Source organism: Melozone crissalis, unplaced genomic scaffold, assembly GCF_028551555.1.
Source record: "Melozone crissalis strain CALT ecotype California unplaced genomic scaffold, PUWL_Pcris_2 ptg000023l_1, whole genome shotgun sequence".
Taxonomy (NCBI): domain Eukaryota; kingdom Metazoa; phylum Chordata; class Aves; order Passeriformes; family Passerellidae; genus Melozone; species Melozone crissalis.
Genome location: NW_026535801.1, coordinates 8,593,125 through 8,607,403, shown reverse-complemented (window position 1 = coordinate 8,607,403; position 14,279 = coordinate 8,593,125). Strand labels below are relative to the sequence as shown.

General features: G+C 39.2%; 1 protein-coding gene across 5 annotated transcripts in view; it reads left to right on the top strand.

Annotated features, from left to right (window-relative positions):
- Nucleotides 1-3,957, top strand: part of NCKAP1 (NCK associated protein 1) — a 54,111-nt gene extending 50,154 nt beyond the window's left edge. For all 5 annotated transcript variants that reach the window (XM_054277668.1, XM_054277667.1, XM_054277666.1 and 2 more), the window contains 2 exons: nucleotides 1,582-1,671; nucleotides 2,313-3,957. In XM_054277668.1, the coding sequence (XP_054133643.1) occupies nucleotides 1,582-1,671; nucleotides 2,313-2,429 (207 nt within the window). In that variant the 3' untranslated portion in view covers nucleotides 2,430-3,957. The remainder of the gene's footprint in view (nucleotides 1-1,581; nucleotides 1,672-2,312) is intronic.
- The last annotated feature ends 10,322 nt before the right edge of the window (nucleotides 3,958-14,279 follow it).

The window sequence follows — 14,279 nt, the reverse complement described above, 5'->3', positions numbered from 1 at the left end:
GCTGCTGATGATCTGCTTTCCTGTCCAAGTTAATTAAATATGAAAAAAACCTTAGGAGGTTCTTTAATGCTGAGGAGTATGTACTATGTATCTTTTGAAGAATACATATTAACTTCATATGAAAAATTGATTCAGGACAGCTTTTTCAAGAAGAAGGTTGTGAAAAAAGCTGTTTTTAAAGTTAGTATTTTAATTTAAAATCCTTTTCTGGTAGACATGTTGTTTAGGAATGTTGTGAAGGCCAAAATGATGATTGTACATCCGAAAGTTGGAAGGGGCTTTTTTCAAATTTCTGTAAGGCGTGAAAACATCGTGTATCAAGGCATCTACAAATTAACTATTTTACTTTATTCTATTCTGTGATCCTGAGCTTGTAAATACCAAAGTACATGTTAGAAGTTTTTAGGATATCTTCTAAAACTAGGATAACATGATTGCTTATGGTAATGCCATTTTCAACCTAGAGATAATATTGATATGTGAGGTAATATAAAAGTGGGTCTTTATTGGAGCTACAAAATGTCCCCAAAAGCCCACAGAGGGTAAATACAGTTTGTATAACTTCAGCAAATTAGCATAATTGACTAAAAGCATCAATTAGGAGGACAAGTAGTGAAGCAATTCCCCCCACCAAGGTCGAGCCCCTTCTCTGGAGCCCTCCCCTTGGTACTAGCTGTCCTTTGTTTATGAAAATGTGTCTCAAAAAGTTGTTCTCAACCCTGGTAGCCAGGAAGAACCATGATAGCAAAGGGCCTTGTGCCCCCAGGGCTTGGAGCTCTGGCATAAGTTTTCTGCCTGGGGAAAGGGCATGGAAAAGAACTAGGAAAATGAGCTAGAAATACAATAAGGCTGCAGAGCTCCAAATATATGTGTAAAGAATACAGAGAATACATAAGGGAAAAAAACCCAAAAATCAATAGGCATCATTCCTCACTTTTTAGAGACTAACAAGACACTACCTTCTCTAGTCTCTACTCCATATTTAATCCTACCACCAGTTTACACAACTGGCTAAGATAGAGATGCTAACTATAACTACAGCTACTATGAATATTTTTCATCCAGGCCTAGTTTGGTAACCATGAAGCGAGTGTATACTGAAGGTATATTGATAAAGTATTATTCATTGACAGTTAAGATGACATTTCTTCAAAACTTCTTCTGTTGAAAAATGGGTAAAATTTCAAACAATACAAATTTTTATCACTTTCAACCTTACAAAAATGCAGTAAGTTGAATTGTATATTGGGAAGGACAGAAGTGGGATCTTGATCCCCTGGGAGTTGTCATTGATTTCAGGAGACATCGTAATTGTCAACCAGTGATTACAACAAAAAGTTCTCTGCAATGAATTAATTCACTTTTTATATTAAAATAGCATGTGTCTTTAATTAAACACTATTAGGAATAAACCAATATGGCACATTGAGACTAAAGGCCAGTGATGGTTCATGTGCTCAGGATTACTTTCCTTTGTCATTATTAGTACAATGATGAGTCCATTGGCTTTGTGTAACAAAACAGCAGAAGCTCATCAATGCTTTGTTTTATTTATTGCTTTGAAATACTCATTTTGTATAGCTTGCATCATCCAGTCTACTGAAGATTGGCCAGGAGACAGACAAAACAACTACAAGGAACCGAGAATCAGTTTACCTACTACTAGACATGGTGAGCATTTGTGTGTTTTATTTGTAGCTCACAAACCAATGGAAATCATTTTATGTTGTTCTTCCTGGCATTCTAATGTCAGTGGGTTTTTTTTTTCATTCCCCCAATGTGCATTTGTTACTGCCATCATCCTTTATTGCTCAGAACATTTTATCACGTTCAGATAATTTTCACTGTTTGCTTAGTACTTAGCATACATGTAAGAATCAGTGTTCAGAGTGTGTAGGAGAGAATCCTCTCTGCTCAGAGGATTTCCTCTCAGTATCTTTTGGAAGATAACTCCTTATATAGGAAAGCTAAATACTTGCTTTGAGAAGCAGTGAGTTTAAATGTAGGGAGTTTAAATTTAAGGGGTTTTGTAAGTTGGGGGTTTTTTTTGTATGTTAGTTTGTACTGTATTTATATGTAAAGGTGTGTTTAGTTTATTATAAGTAGATAGTATCTGGGGAAATACTATCCTCAAAAATATACTATACATATACTAGGGAGAAGCACTACTATAAACTTGGTGCAATTTATTTTCACTGTGAAATATGTGAGTGATAGTGTGATGCAGGCTGGAAGGATCTACATGAAACAGATTATCAGTAGCAGGCAGCAGAAGATGCCCTGCAAAACCTTGTGTTTCTGGTATTTTTCAGATTGTGCAGGAGTCTCCATTCCTGACAATGGATCTCTTGGAGTCTTGTTTCCCTTATGTCTTGCTGAGAAATGCATACCATGCTGTCTACAAACAAAGTGTTACATCCTCTGCCTAAGTATCTACTTACTGGAGATAAGACATAGCACGCATCTGTGTGGCCTCAGTTTTATCTGTAAACTGTGGAGCTATTTTACTCTATGGCCTGATGAACAGTTTTGTGAATTATAAACTTTTTCCATAAAGTTGTATTCCTAAACAGTGGTTTCTTAATATGGTTGTACTACAATATAAGCTTGGTTGATTTTAGGTTGCACACTTACGGAAAATTTCTTTTCTCATTCCTTTCTTTATTTTATTTTTTTTTAACTTTAGAGCACCAGTTATGTTTTAAAAATACTACTTCTGCTATATGTTTTTTGATATTGATCATGCAAAACAAAAATTGCTTGTTTATTTCCAAGAAGAAAAATGTATGTAGTGATTATTTTACATAGAGTAGCTTTCATCTGTGTGTAAATTATTTCAAATAGGGAGAGTTATAAACTTGTACCTATTGTTCTTATTGAAAACAAATATTGGATGTGCATTTCTGTGAAGTAATTACAGCATTTCTAGTTTTATTTTGAAACGTTCACCAATCTCCGTACTATGACACTATCTAACATTAAAAATGTTATAGGACTGCTTATCCTACAGACAGTGATCCTCTCCCAATTCTCTTAAACAACTGCAAGTGGTGGTGTTTGTATAAAGCATAGTGGAAATTTTTTTTAAACTAACTTCTGTGGTGCCCTGTTGGCATTAACACTACCATTGTACCCTGCTGTATAATAAACATTCTTACACATTTATCATATATTGATAAAATGTTAGCCCTTAACCACTTTTTATATGTTTTAAATTTTTGAAATTCAAGTGTACCTTCCATAACATACAATAAACACTAGACTGTATTATCTGTAGGTGAATTATTTTTAATATAAATGTTATCCTAGTATTTTAAGCTTTAACTGTGCTGTTGTGCATTGATTTACATCTCACAGTTCATTAAATATCAATCCTTAGAGCTTTTATGTGAAGACTTCTTTTAATCCTTCACCTTTTGCCTTTTGCGATAGCGAATCTTGTAAAAGGATGGAAGAAGGAATTAAAAACAATGTTAAAAATGTCACTTTAGTGCCATTATCTTTTAAATCTTATTTTTACATAATAAAGCAAGAAAAGCATTTATATAGTATGTAGCTATGCCAGTTGTACCCATAGAAATAAGTGTATTGTTAAAGTATGAAACTTGAAATAATCCTGGAAGGGGTGAATGTTGCTAAAACCATAACATCAGGCATGACTGAGACAGATGTATAATAGTCCCTTTTTTATCAGTCATGCAAATTGGCCTTGCAGGGTAGCATGGGCTCATTTAGCCTGAAAGCTGACCAGATGGTTGTGCTCTGTAATCCCTGATGTATAAAGCTGTGTGTTCCTCAACAGGCTCTGGACATTGTATAGAGCCCCTGTTCTTGGTGCAACTTCTGTGCATGCTGGTAACTTTTTCTGTTATGAAAGAGCTGTTGTGTGCTCAGTTACAATAGCTTCCTCTGTCCAGAGGAAAAAAGTACTGGAATAAAATTGTCCTAAGGAAGTAAGACAGTACATCTATATTTTTCCTAATTATGCATTTTATGTTCTAACTATGGAAGTGTTTTTAAACTGATAAGTTAGTACCATAATGAAGAAGTTTGTTCATAAAGTTATTAGGTTGAATGCAAGACTTATGAGTTCTTAAATATTACTCTGTAATATTTATAGTCTAATACATTCAAATATTCTGATTTCAATTAAGATTTTGATGTAGCCTTTTGTGGGAAAACAATGCCTATTTTCAAGATGGATTCTTGAAAAACTCAAGTTTAAGAAATAACTTTCGTGCCTTTAATATCTTAACAAAACAATTGTATGTGTCCATTTGCCTCAGATCCCAGATTTCTGCTGTCTGTGGTGTTAGTGAGCCAACAGAAAACAGGTAATCAGTGACAAACAGGTAATGAGTTGAGTATCTCTGCAAGAAGCTGCTTCTGACACAGCTGGATTAGATTTAGGCATGAACCTTTTACACATGGTAGTTTCTGTGGGAGTCCCATGTGTCTGGCACAGAAATCCCTGAGGTGATGCCTCTTTAACTACACTACTCCTTTTTAACTTGGGCGAGATCAGAACAAACCACACAAGGGAAAAGCTGGGGAAGAATCATGTGGACTCATCCATGTGTTGGTTGGATTTGGGCAGGGCTGGAAGGGTTTCCTTGTTTTGTTCTTGCTGTATTTCTGTTGTTCCTGCTTTCAGCTGAGCAACCACAGGACTGTTTAGGGTTCAGCCTGCTCATGGAAGGCAGAGCACGTCAGGTCTGGTTCTCAAGGCAACCTGTGTCCATGCACTGCACAAACTGTCACAAGCCTGGTGGAAGGAAGCTAGAGAAGGAATTTTTCCTCTGGAGCCTGCAAGACCATGTCCACAATTTAGTAAGTTCAACACTTGCCACTGTATGTGGAGTCATCTCAGGTGGCCTTTTGTGCCATTACAAACAAAATGTGTTTGTAATTCCTGGAGCACGAAGCACAGATGGCTGGGCTGAGTTGGCCCCATATGGAGCCAGTTTGGATCAAATGTCTGATTCATGGGGGAGGGTTTTGCCTCATGTGAGAAACAGTGCAGAAGAAGAATGTCCCGTTGCTGCCCACAGAATTATTTTTACAGTTTAAAAAGATCTGTCTGCCAGGACAAAAGATTATCAGTGAAAGCAAGGGCTACTCCTAAACCTTTTTTTGCTGTAGTAATTTGATTTCTGTATAGGAAAAGGAGTTGGTAGCCCTTGGACTGTACCACTTTTTATACAGTAAAAGGCATTCTCCCAGAAAATGTTGGAATGAGGCCAGCGATGTGAAGCAAGATATGAGCCTTCTTCAGCAGGTCGTCATGGGCTTGTGTGACTTGAAAACTTATTCATTCCAGATTCAGGAATTTCAGACCACAAGTAAATATGCTTGGCCTCTAATCTGCATTTTTTCCAAAAGCTTCCCTTGTCCTGAGATTCAGCATTGTGATTCATACTAAAAACCAAACCCTCAGTTACTTACTAGTTACTTATAAATTCTTTAAGGTCAGGTATGTCTGAACTAATTCTGTTTTTTTTTTTCCTGTGAACTGCTCCCTTGAGCTGAATGAAACGCCAGGCTTGGAGTTTAGGTGTAGCAAGTCATCCTGTTCAATTAGTGAAAGAGATTTTTTTTTAGACATAGGCTTCAAATTGGTCTCACATCCAAATTCAAGCATCCTTTAACACCATAGTGCATTTTGGATACAATGGAAGTAATTTATTGTTGTTGTATTCACTCCTAAATGGGGCTGATAAACTGAGGACTGGAAGAATACAGGGAAGTGCTTCCATTTCAGTCCTTGTGGCTTGCCCTGAAACGTGGACATAGCTGGCTGTCCATAGCAAAGTAATTGACATGGCAGCTACACACATATATGAATTGGTTTCATGGGTAGGAATGGTTTTCAGTGTTGTCAAATAACCAGCTTTCAAAAGTACTGAAGTTCTACCTGTATTCTTCTGTAAGTACAATTTCTAAAAATAATTTTAATGTTAAAGCTAAATCTTCCCCTGAAATGACAAAACTTTTTTACTTTAATTGACCGCTCCTTGTACGCTTTTGCTATTTGTCATGTTACAAAGTCTGTAAATATTTGTACTAACTCATAGCAAAACCAAAATGTCCCCCTGACCTGTGTCCAAAACCATATTAATTTGCTATTAGTCATGCTTTTTCTAGCACTCCTGGGTCAAAACGACCTGTTCACTGGATGTGGTGTCAGTCTGTCTTAGACAATTCAGGAAAAGAATTTGTGAGTATTACATTCAGAATGAAAAGCCTCTGTTGAGCTTTGAATGACGTAAGGGTATTTTGAATAATTTCTCATGTAGACTTTAAGGTTGTTTTCCTGCTCATGATCACAATAATCTTATGAAGGGCCTTCTCACAAAAAATGAAGGTAAGCAATCAAAATGATACTGTCACCTGTGTGTAGAGAGATGTGAGCTGCAAAGTTATCACAGCTGCGAAGTTAGCACAGCACAGTGTCAACCCCAGTGCTCACAGTCCAGTTCACTTCCCACTGACCACAAACTTTGCTGCTCACATCATGTGTGTACCAGCATGTGGGAAAGACCATATCACAGGTAACCTGCAAACTCTTCTTGCCCTCTCTGCCCTTGGCATTAGCGTTTGAGTCTGGCTGAATGTGAGGGAATCTCAATGGGCACCCAGTGCAGAGAAGTCTCATGTTTGGCAAAAGCAGTAGTCCTTAATACAAATTCAACTGTCTTTTTAACAGTAGCAAGGACACAGTCTCAGAAACAGTGAAACCATTCCTTGCATAGTCACCCAAAGGAAAGAAAAGTATCACAACAAATGCATTGTAAACTAAGACTGTTGCAATTATGGTGATACAGAAGAGGATTGAAAAGACAAGGGAGGTAAGAGGGGAAAATGCTTATCACAGAGCCAGCAGAGAAGTTGGGAAGGACTCAGATTCCATTTTGTGACTCTGAAGTCACTGGATGTTTTGTGGATCAAATCTATATTGTATCTCACAGACTTCAAAACCACATTTAAAAATTTCAGCTGATGTATCCTCTTTGTTCCACACTGCACATGAAGCAAACTTATCCAGCCTTAGGACTATTTGTAAATAAAGGATCCTTGCAAGTGTGAAACTTTTAGGTGTCTTACCATGAGCTTTTGTTTGCCAAGACCAAGTCAGCAGAACTGGATAGGACCATCTCTCTCATGCCTGTTTGTCATGAAACACTAAAGGAGGTATGTGCTGTTTGGATTTAGTTCCATGTATGTCTAAACTGGAAGATGTTGAGTGTTACATTGAGATCAGGTAAGTGAAAGAGTTCCTCTCAGCAGTTTCTTATTTTGGATAACAAATCACGTCAAAGGGCCGAGAAAATGGGTTGAGCCTGTGGCACTTGCTTTAGAGGTGACTGTTAGGGGAACAATTGCACCACTGTTTCCATACTTTTTTTTTTTTTTGAGTGCTAAGAAAATATGTGAACTTTTATCTAGTAAAAACTCAAAAACTAGTATCCAGGAAGTTACAATGCATTTGAATTTTATCATATAATACTAATTATTTGCTGGTTAATCCATGGTCCCCCAGGCACTGGTTAGAGGTGGTCTCAGTCCTTTGCTAAGGGGTATTGGGATCCTTAAAAGAGAGGATGGGCTCATTGGGTATTTCATTAGTCCTTAGTGAGCAGGTAAAATGCACAAGCTTTTCTAAGTCACAAAGAGTTGATCAAGTTTATTTCTCCTCAGTTAAACTGGCAAATATTTGTATGTATGCATGTGAGCTGCATTGCTACAAAAGGATTTGTATTTCCAATTTTAGTTTGCAAGCCTGTGGCTTCAGGGAGGGGGGAAAACACAGCATTGTTGTAAGAACAAAGGTTCTATAAAGGTGGGGGCAAAAAAACCCAAACAACACACCCTACCTGAGAAAAGCTTGTTGGAAGGTTGCTTTTATGGATTTTGTAAAAGCAGTACTAGGGGAGGGACAGCAGAATGGCCACACTTAAAAGCTGTAAATAATTCCTAGAAAAATGCCACTAGCTTTTCCCCTAGGTATTAGTTGAGCTATGGAAGTTGTTTGAGTAGAGAACTGAAGCAACTTTAAAATATTTAGTTCTCAACAGTATTCTCATCCTTATTTTTAACCTTTTTTAAAATTTATTAGTTAAAAAAAAAACTTAGTATCATCAGGATATAATTGGAGAAAAATAAGCATAGTAATAATTTCCTGGCTCTGATTTTTTTTCTACCACAACTGAAGGGTGTGTGGGATAGAGAACTGAAAGTCCCAGAGTTCCCAAAATATCCCCCAAATCACTGTTTTGAGGGGGATAGGGCTCCAGCATAGCCTGGTGCATACTTCAAAGGACTGTAAATCATTAGATATGCTGTGGACTGCTGTAAGAGTCTAAAAGATCTGGTGAGCAAGCAAAAAGCCTCTACAGAAAAATAATATTTTCTGAGAGATTGGACACTTATTTTAGACTAGGCTGTGGATTATGTTAATGCATAATGGCTTCACACTGAAAGAGTGTATGGATTTATGTTCATAGACCACCTGCTCTTCCTTAATTTTGGGGTATCTTTCTATTTTCTACTTTCATTGCTATCTCTCACAGAAGTAAAAATAAAGTGGCAAAACATGGAACAGCCTGACAGAGTCGCAGCAGCAGCTGCAGCCTCAGCAACTCTCCCCAGTTTTAAAGTTTTTCAGTAAATCAGAGATGGGATGAGAAACTGAGTTGTGAAGTTAAAAATAAGCAGCCAGGAGCTACTAATGTGAAAAGGCCAGGTGTGCAAGGGTCTAACAGAGCACCAGGCAAGTGAGCATACAGGTAAGGCAACTAAGAACCTTCATCTGGGAGAAAAAATTTCTCTGTATGGGTTAGCTTTTTAACATGAAATTGTCTTCATAGGGTTAGATTTCATAGTTTTCAGCTTGCTGCAGCATCTGCTATTTGTATGGCTCAGCAAGTGTGTAAGGAGCTCTCAGGAAACGTGATTCTTCTCCCAGATTTGCTCAGGTTTCCATAGTGAACCCTAAGAGATCCCAATGGCTAAAAACATGAGGAAAAATATACAGAAACTGGACTGGCTGCAATTTATAGGTATTACTTGATCCCTAGTGCATCAAACCAAATCAGCTCCCACTGAAATGAGCAGTGAGGCTGAGTTTCAGCACCTGTGATGTTGGGCTGGTACTGCAAAACTCAACTGTGTGTGCAGGGCTTATTTTTAAGCATGGGTGTGATTGATTTGGAACTTCATACTGCAGGGCACTGCTAATAAATCTGGGTAAGCAGCAGCAGAGGCAGGCTCAGGCCATGCAACCAGAGAGGCTGTAAATGTGGAATAGTAAATTTATGGTTTAACAAAATTAAATTCAGAGTGGTTATGGCCTTTAAGCTAGGCCTCTCAAGTTGTTTCTGCCGGGGCCAGACTAGAAATGCTGTGTAATGTGTAGAGTATTACAGACCTCTGTGGGTTTGGGGCTTTTTGTCTTAAACACTCCATCTGGAAGCAATTATAACTTGGAGAGGGTTCAGTGGATGTGGTTGTGTCTCTGTCGTGGCCCACAGTGGGAGAGAAGGATGTATTTTTTACTATCCTCGTGGTCATTGTAATAGGGTATAGCAATTTGTCACATTAGAGTAACAAATTGAATGCATATTGAAATCGAATGTCTGTACATAATGCTACCACGGATGTTATCTCACAGTCATAAACACTTGAGCAAGAGTTTAAAGCAAAAAAATGAGAAAAACCTGTATGTTAGCAAGCAAAGCAGCCAAGCATCCTCCTCTGTGTCCCCTCCCATGCAGCAGCAGGGCAACCAGTGGAGCAACAAGTGCCTTCAGGACACTAATTACATGTCAATCAGTGCTGTTAAGTGACTGTGGATGGTTGTGCATCTTTGTCCTGGGAAATTGGTGCATTAACACCATGAGGAACAGTGGAATTACGTGAAAGTGGAGATACTTTACTCTGAAGCACATGCAAATGGTTTCCCAGTTTGAAGCCCAGGAGCTTAGGTACTGACCAACTTTTATTGCCTCTGAATTTAGGCAATCTAATTTTAAGCAATTTTAATGTAGGCAATTTAATTTAATTTTTCTCTGAATTTAAGATGTGCTCTCATTTTTAAGAAAAAAATGGCAGTTGCACCCCTTGGTTTAAGTGACTGCACCCTTGGTGCTAAACCAGGGCTCAGGAAAGCTGTTGGCATTGTAATTCAGCTGCACAAGGAACAGGAGCATTTCTGTTCCACCACAATCTCTTGGCTCACATCTGCACGATATTTTACAGTGAAAATGAGCTGGGAGGGTTTGAGGTAAGGTTGCTAAGACACATCAGGAGGTTCAGCTTTCTGTCTTCTGCTCTAAGTCCCTTCAGCTTAGTGCTTTGAGAAACTTGCAATACATCTGGCACTGATTTCCCACAGAAGCACTCATCCAAGTTCCAGTGTCCAGGTGGAAAATCAGCATTGCAGGTAGCAAATTTCAGTATTGAGAAGCTGTAAACTCTGACATGACCATAAAAATCTGGGAAAAATCTTAAACAGCAGAAAAAATCACTGCAAAATTAGACTGCTGTAGGAAAGAAATGCCAGTATGTGTCTCTGTGGATAGACTCAAAGCCTGTAATAAAGAATTGGCATCAGGTTGTCTTTGAAAAGCATGTCAGTTAGGTTTCTTGGTGTTTAAAGATAAAACAGCATATTTTCCTAGTCATACTACTAATTTTACCCATAACATGGATGCAAACACCGGGCAAATAGGTTATTTTTTCCTGGGAATTCAGGGACACTGGCAATTTGAGAAAATATTACTATGAAAAAAAAATCTAGAAGGCATGCAGACCCCAAGAGCAAGGGATAGTTAAAAATGGTCTGTCTAATAAAAACAGCCTCAAATATTAGAGTCTGAAAAACTGCATTAAAAGAATCTTTTCTTCCCTGCTACTTCCACACCATCCATGGAGAAGCCTGAAAGATTATTAGAATAAGTTAATAGTCCCCTGTGTTTTATCTTCCTGAGGGAGTTGTAACAAGACCCTGGCTGAAACAGGAAATATACAATAAATCCCACTTTTATGACTCTGTAAGTCAATTATTTTATGGTTTTAGTAACAGGCATGTAAAGTATTTTAGGGTTTAGTTTTCAGTGATTTGCATGGTTGTTTTTGGTTTGTGGTTTTGTGTTTGTTTTTCTAAGGCGGTGTATGTAAGCAAATTAAATCACATGTAATCCTGAGATTGCCAAAGAAAGATTCAGGACAACAAAAACCTGTTCTAAATAAGTCTTTTTCTCAGCTAGTTTTATTCTTGGGCATGTTCTGAATCGATACAGTCACATCTGTACCTTTTTTCCAGCTGGAATGGGCAGGACCAGACCATAAAGAAGTCTTGATCTGCAAACAGCAGCCCACTGGGTCCTTGGGCAGCCTGACCCATGGGATGATGGAAGCTCCCCAAGCACAGAGTGAGCTTGCATCTTCTGTCAACACTGCCACAGGTCACTGGTCTGAAGGGTCTGGCAGAACATGCAAGCTCAGAGTGGAGAGATGACTTATTTAATGTCACCTAGAGCTTACAGACTAATGAGCATGCTGTTCCCTACACTGCTAATGAAGTTTATGGTATCTAAAATACAAATGTGCCTGCACACAGGCCTCTGCATCTTCAGGGCCAGGAAAAATAACACTCTACTTCTGCATTTCTTTTCCTGATCTCTGATTTTCCCTCTCTGAAATTCATAGAACCATACAATGGTTTGGGTAGGAAGGGACCTTAAATATAATCTCATTCCAGTCCCTGCCATGGGCAGGGACACCTCCCGCTATTCCAGGTTGCTCCAAGCCCTGTCCAACCTGGCCTTGGACACTCACAGGGATGGGGGCAGTCACGGCTTCTCTGGGCAGCCTGTGCCAGGGCCTCAGCACAGTCACAGGCAAGAATTTCTTCTAATATCAGCCTAAACCTGCTCTCTTTCATTTTGAAGCCATTTCTCCTTGTCCTGTCACTTCAGGTTTGTTTTAGACACATACTCATTTCCCAGCCACTTGTAGTCTATGGAATTAAATGCATCCACAGTAATTACTTAGTACCTCTCATCTTAGGAATGTAAACACAGATTTGTTCATCTGCTGAGCTCTGCCCCAAGCCAGAGTAGGTGGGACATGTTTTGAGCTGGTCCTTCACCCTCCCTGTGCCTCCTCTGGCCTATGAGCACCCCTTGCTTATAGAGGTAAAATGCTGGGGTGTGTGTATGGGGATGTTTCTTATCTCTAAAGGGAGACTAACACTTCAGGATAGAACTGATACTGACAAATTCACTTGGGACTGCCTTGACTGCAGCAGGATAATCTTGACCAAACCTGTATTTCTTACTATTTTGTGTTTCTTACGATTGCAAAGAAAGCTTCAGATTTCAGTTTTATTTTTTCAGTGAGGTTGTATTTCTATATTTCTATCCAGTAGCATAGTTCCAGCTTAGATTTGAAATACATGTATTTCTGTATTTCAAACCATGAAGTTTTCCAGTTCTAACAGTGGAGCTGGACATCAAAGCATCTCAGAAAGCCAGCTCTTGCTTCTTAAGCCTGTTGCTGTTTATCTGCCTCTTGCAAGAGAAAAACAAGGGGTGGGTGGGGGAATAGATACTGTGTAAAGAAAAAAACAACAAAGAAATAAATTAATGCCAGGTGTCTGGAAGCAGTTCCTTACTTGGCTTCCTTTTGGGAAAAGGTGAAACAACAAACCCCACAATCCCTTTTTATTTCCTCTGCAGCCCTCCTCGTTCTGCTCTGTTTCTGTATCCCCAAATAAAGTTGGTTGGCCGTCCCCAGAGCTGTGAGGGTTATCCTGACACCTCCTGCTGAAATCCATCCTCATGGCACTCCAAGGTAACCAAGTTGGGGTTTTTTGGGGTTATGGATGAGTAAGTTGGACCTCAGGCACTATGCAGTGTTGTAGGTTACTGTGATTCTTGTGGGGAATAACAACACTAATGATAATAATAATAATAAAACAACCAACAACTTTTTCTGTAATTTTTGTATGAGCTACTCTAGAAGCAAATCCCTGCCCTAGGCCTCAACCCCACTGAGTTCTTGTTTATTCTAGGAAATGACTTTGTGTGATACTATGGGCTGTATTATGATTCTTTAAATGTATAGGTTTGTACCAACCCCCCAAAGTGTACCACGAAACTCACAGGCAATCAGTACTGATCTCAGTCTGCTGCTGCCTGGGACCACTTTTATTAAGAAATTCTTGCTGGTCATGCATGACATCAAGTTGACAGAATGATGATACCATAATTTGACTAAACTCTTTTGGAGTTGTCCAAGATAAGGAATTTGATTGTTGTCATAACCCAGCCTCAAGAGTTTTGGCACTGCCCTTGTTATGGAAGCTGTCGGAAGAGATTTTTTCTTCATAAATCTTACGGAAGTGGTGGAAGAGAAGGGGGTGAAATTCCTGACAGCACTGTGGTAGCACCCAGAGTAAAAGCTACTTTGTATTTTGAGACTAGTGGAAAATTTCAGGTACCACAGCACATGCTTTCTCAGCTAACATACAAACTCCCTAGTCACCATTTTCAGTATGCACACACATTATAGTTCCAATTAGCAGCATTGGTGTTGTGCAGCAACTGCATGTGAAGACAGAGGTAGGTTGGTAGTTTGCTCTTTTCCTCTAGCCATTTTGTTTTCCTTCTAGTGTAACTCCACCTGCAGAGCACAGCACTGTAGCTGCATTCTGATAGCATGAAACCACTGCCCTCCTCTTCACTGTCTCTTTTTCTGCTTTACCAGACTCCTCCTCTGTTAAAAAAAATGTGTCAAGGCTGGCCATAGTGGTTCTGTATAACAGAAACTACCTTGGCAGACACAGGGGGGTGTAAATGTTTGGTTAAAGTAGCAATGTTTCAGGTCAGTAATCAGACTGCCTAGTTCCAGCCAGAGGTGAATTTTTACCACCTCGTATAAGCTGATTTATAGTGGAAGCATGAAGAGGTAATGAATGCAGACAGCCCTGCAGGCCAGCAGCCCCAATCCTGCCAGCAGCCCATCCTCTCCCAGGCACCAGCTGCACCAGGAGCTTGCCAGCAGGGCAAGTGGGCAGTGCTCTGCCAGCTCAATGCATGGGAGGTATCAATGTTCACACCAGCACTGGGACATGTGAAGCCAGTTTGTATAGGAATGTGTTTTAATGTTTGCGATCTCATGGGGATGCCAGCATTTGCTGTTCTGAAAGAATTTTCAGTAATTTTACTCTTTGAGTAAAGAAGTACAAGGTCATCTCATGTAATCTTCTAGACTTG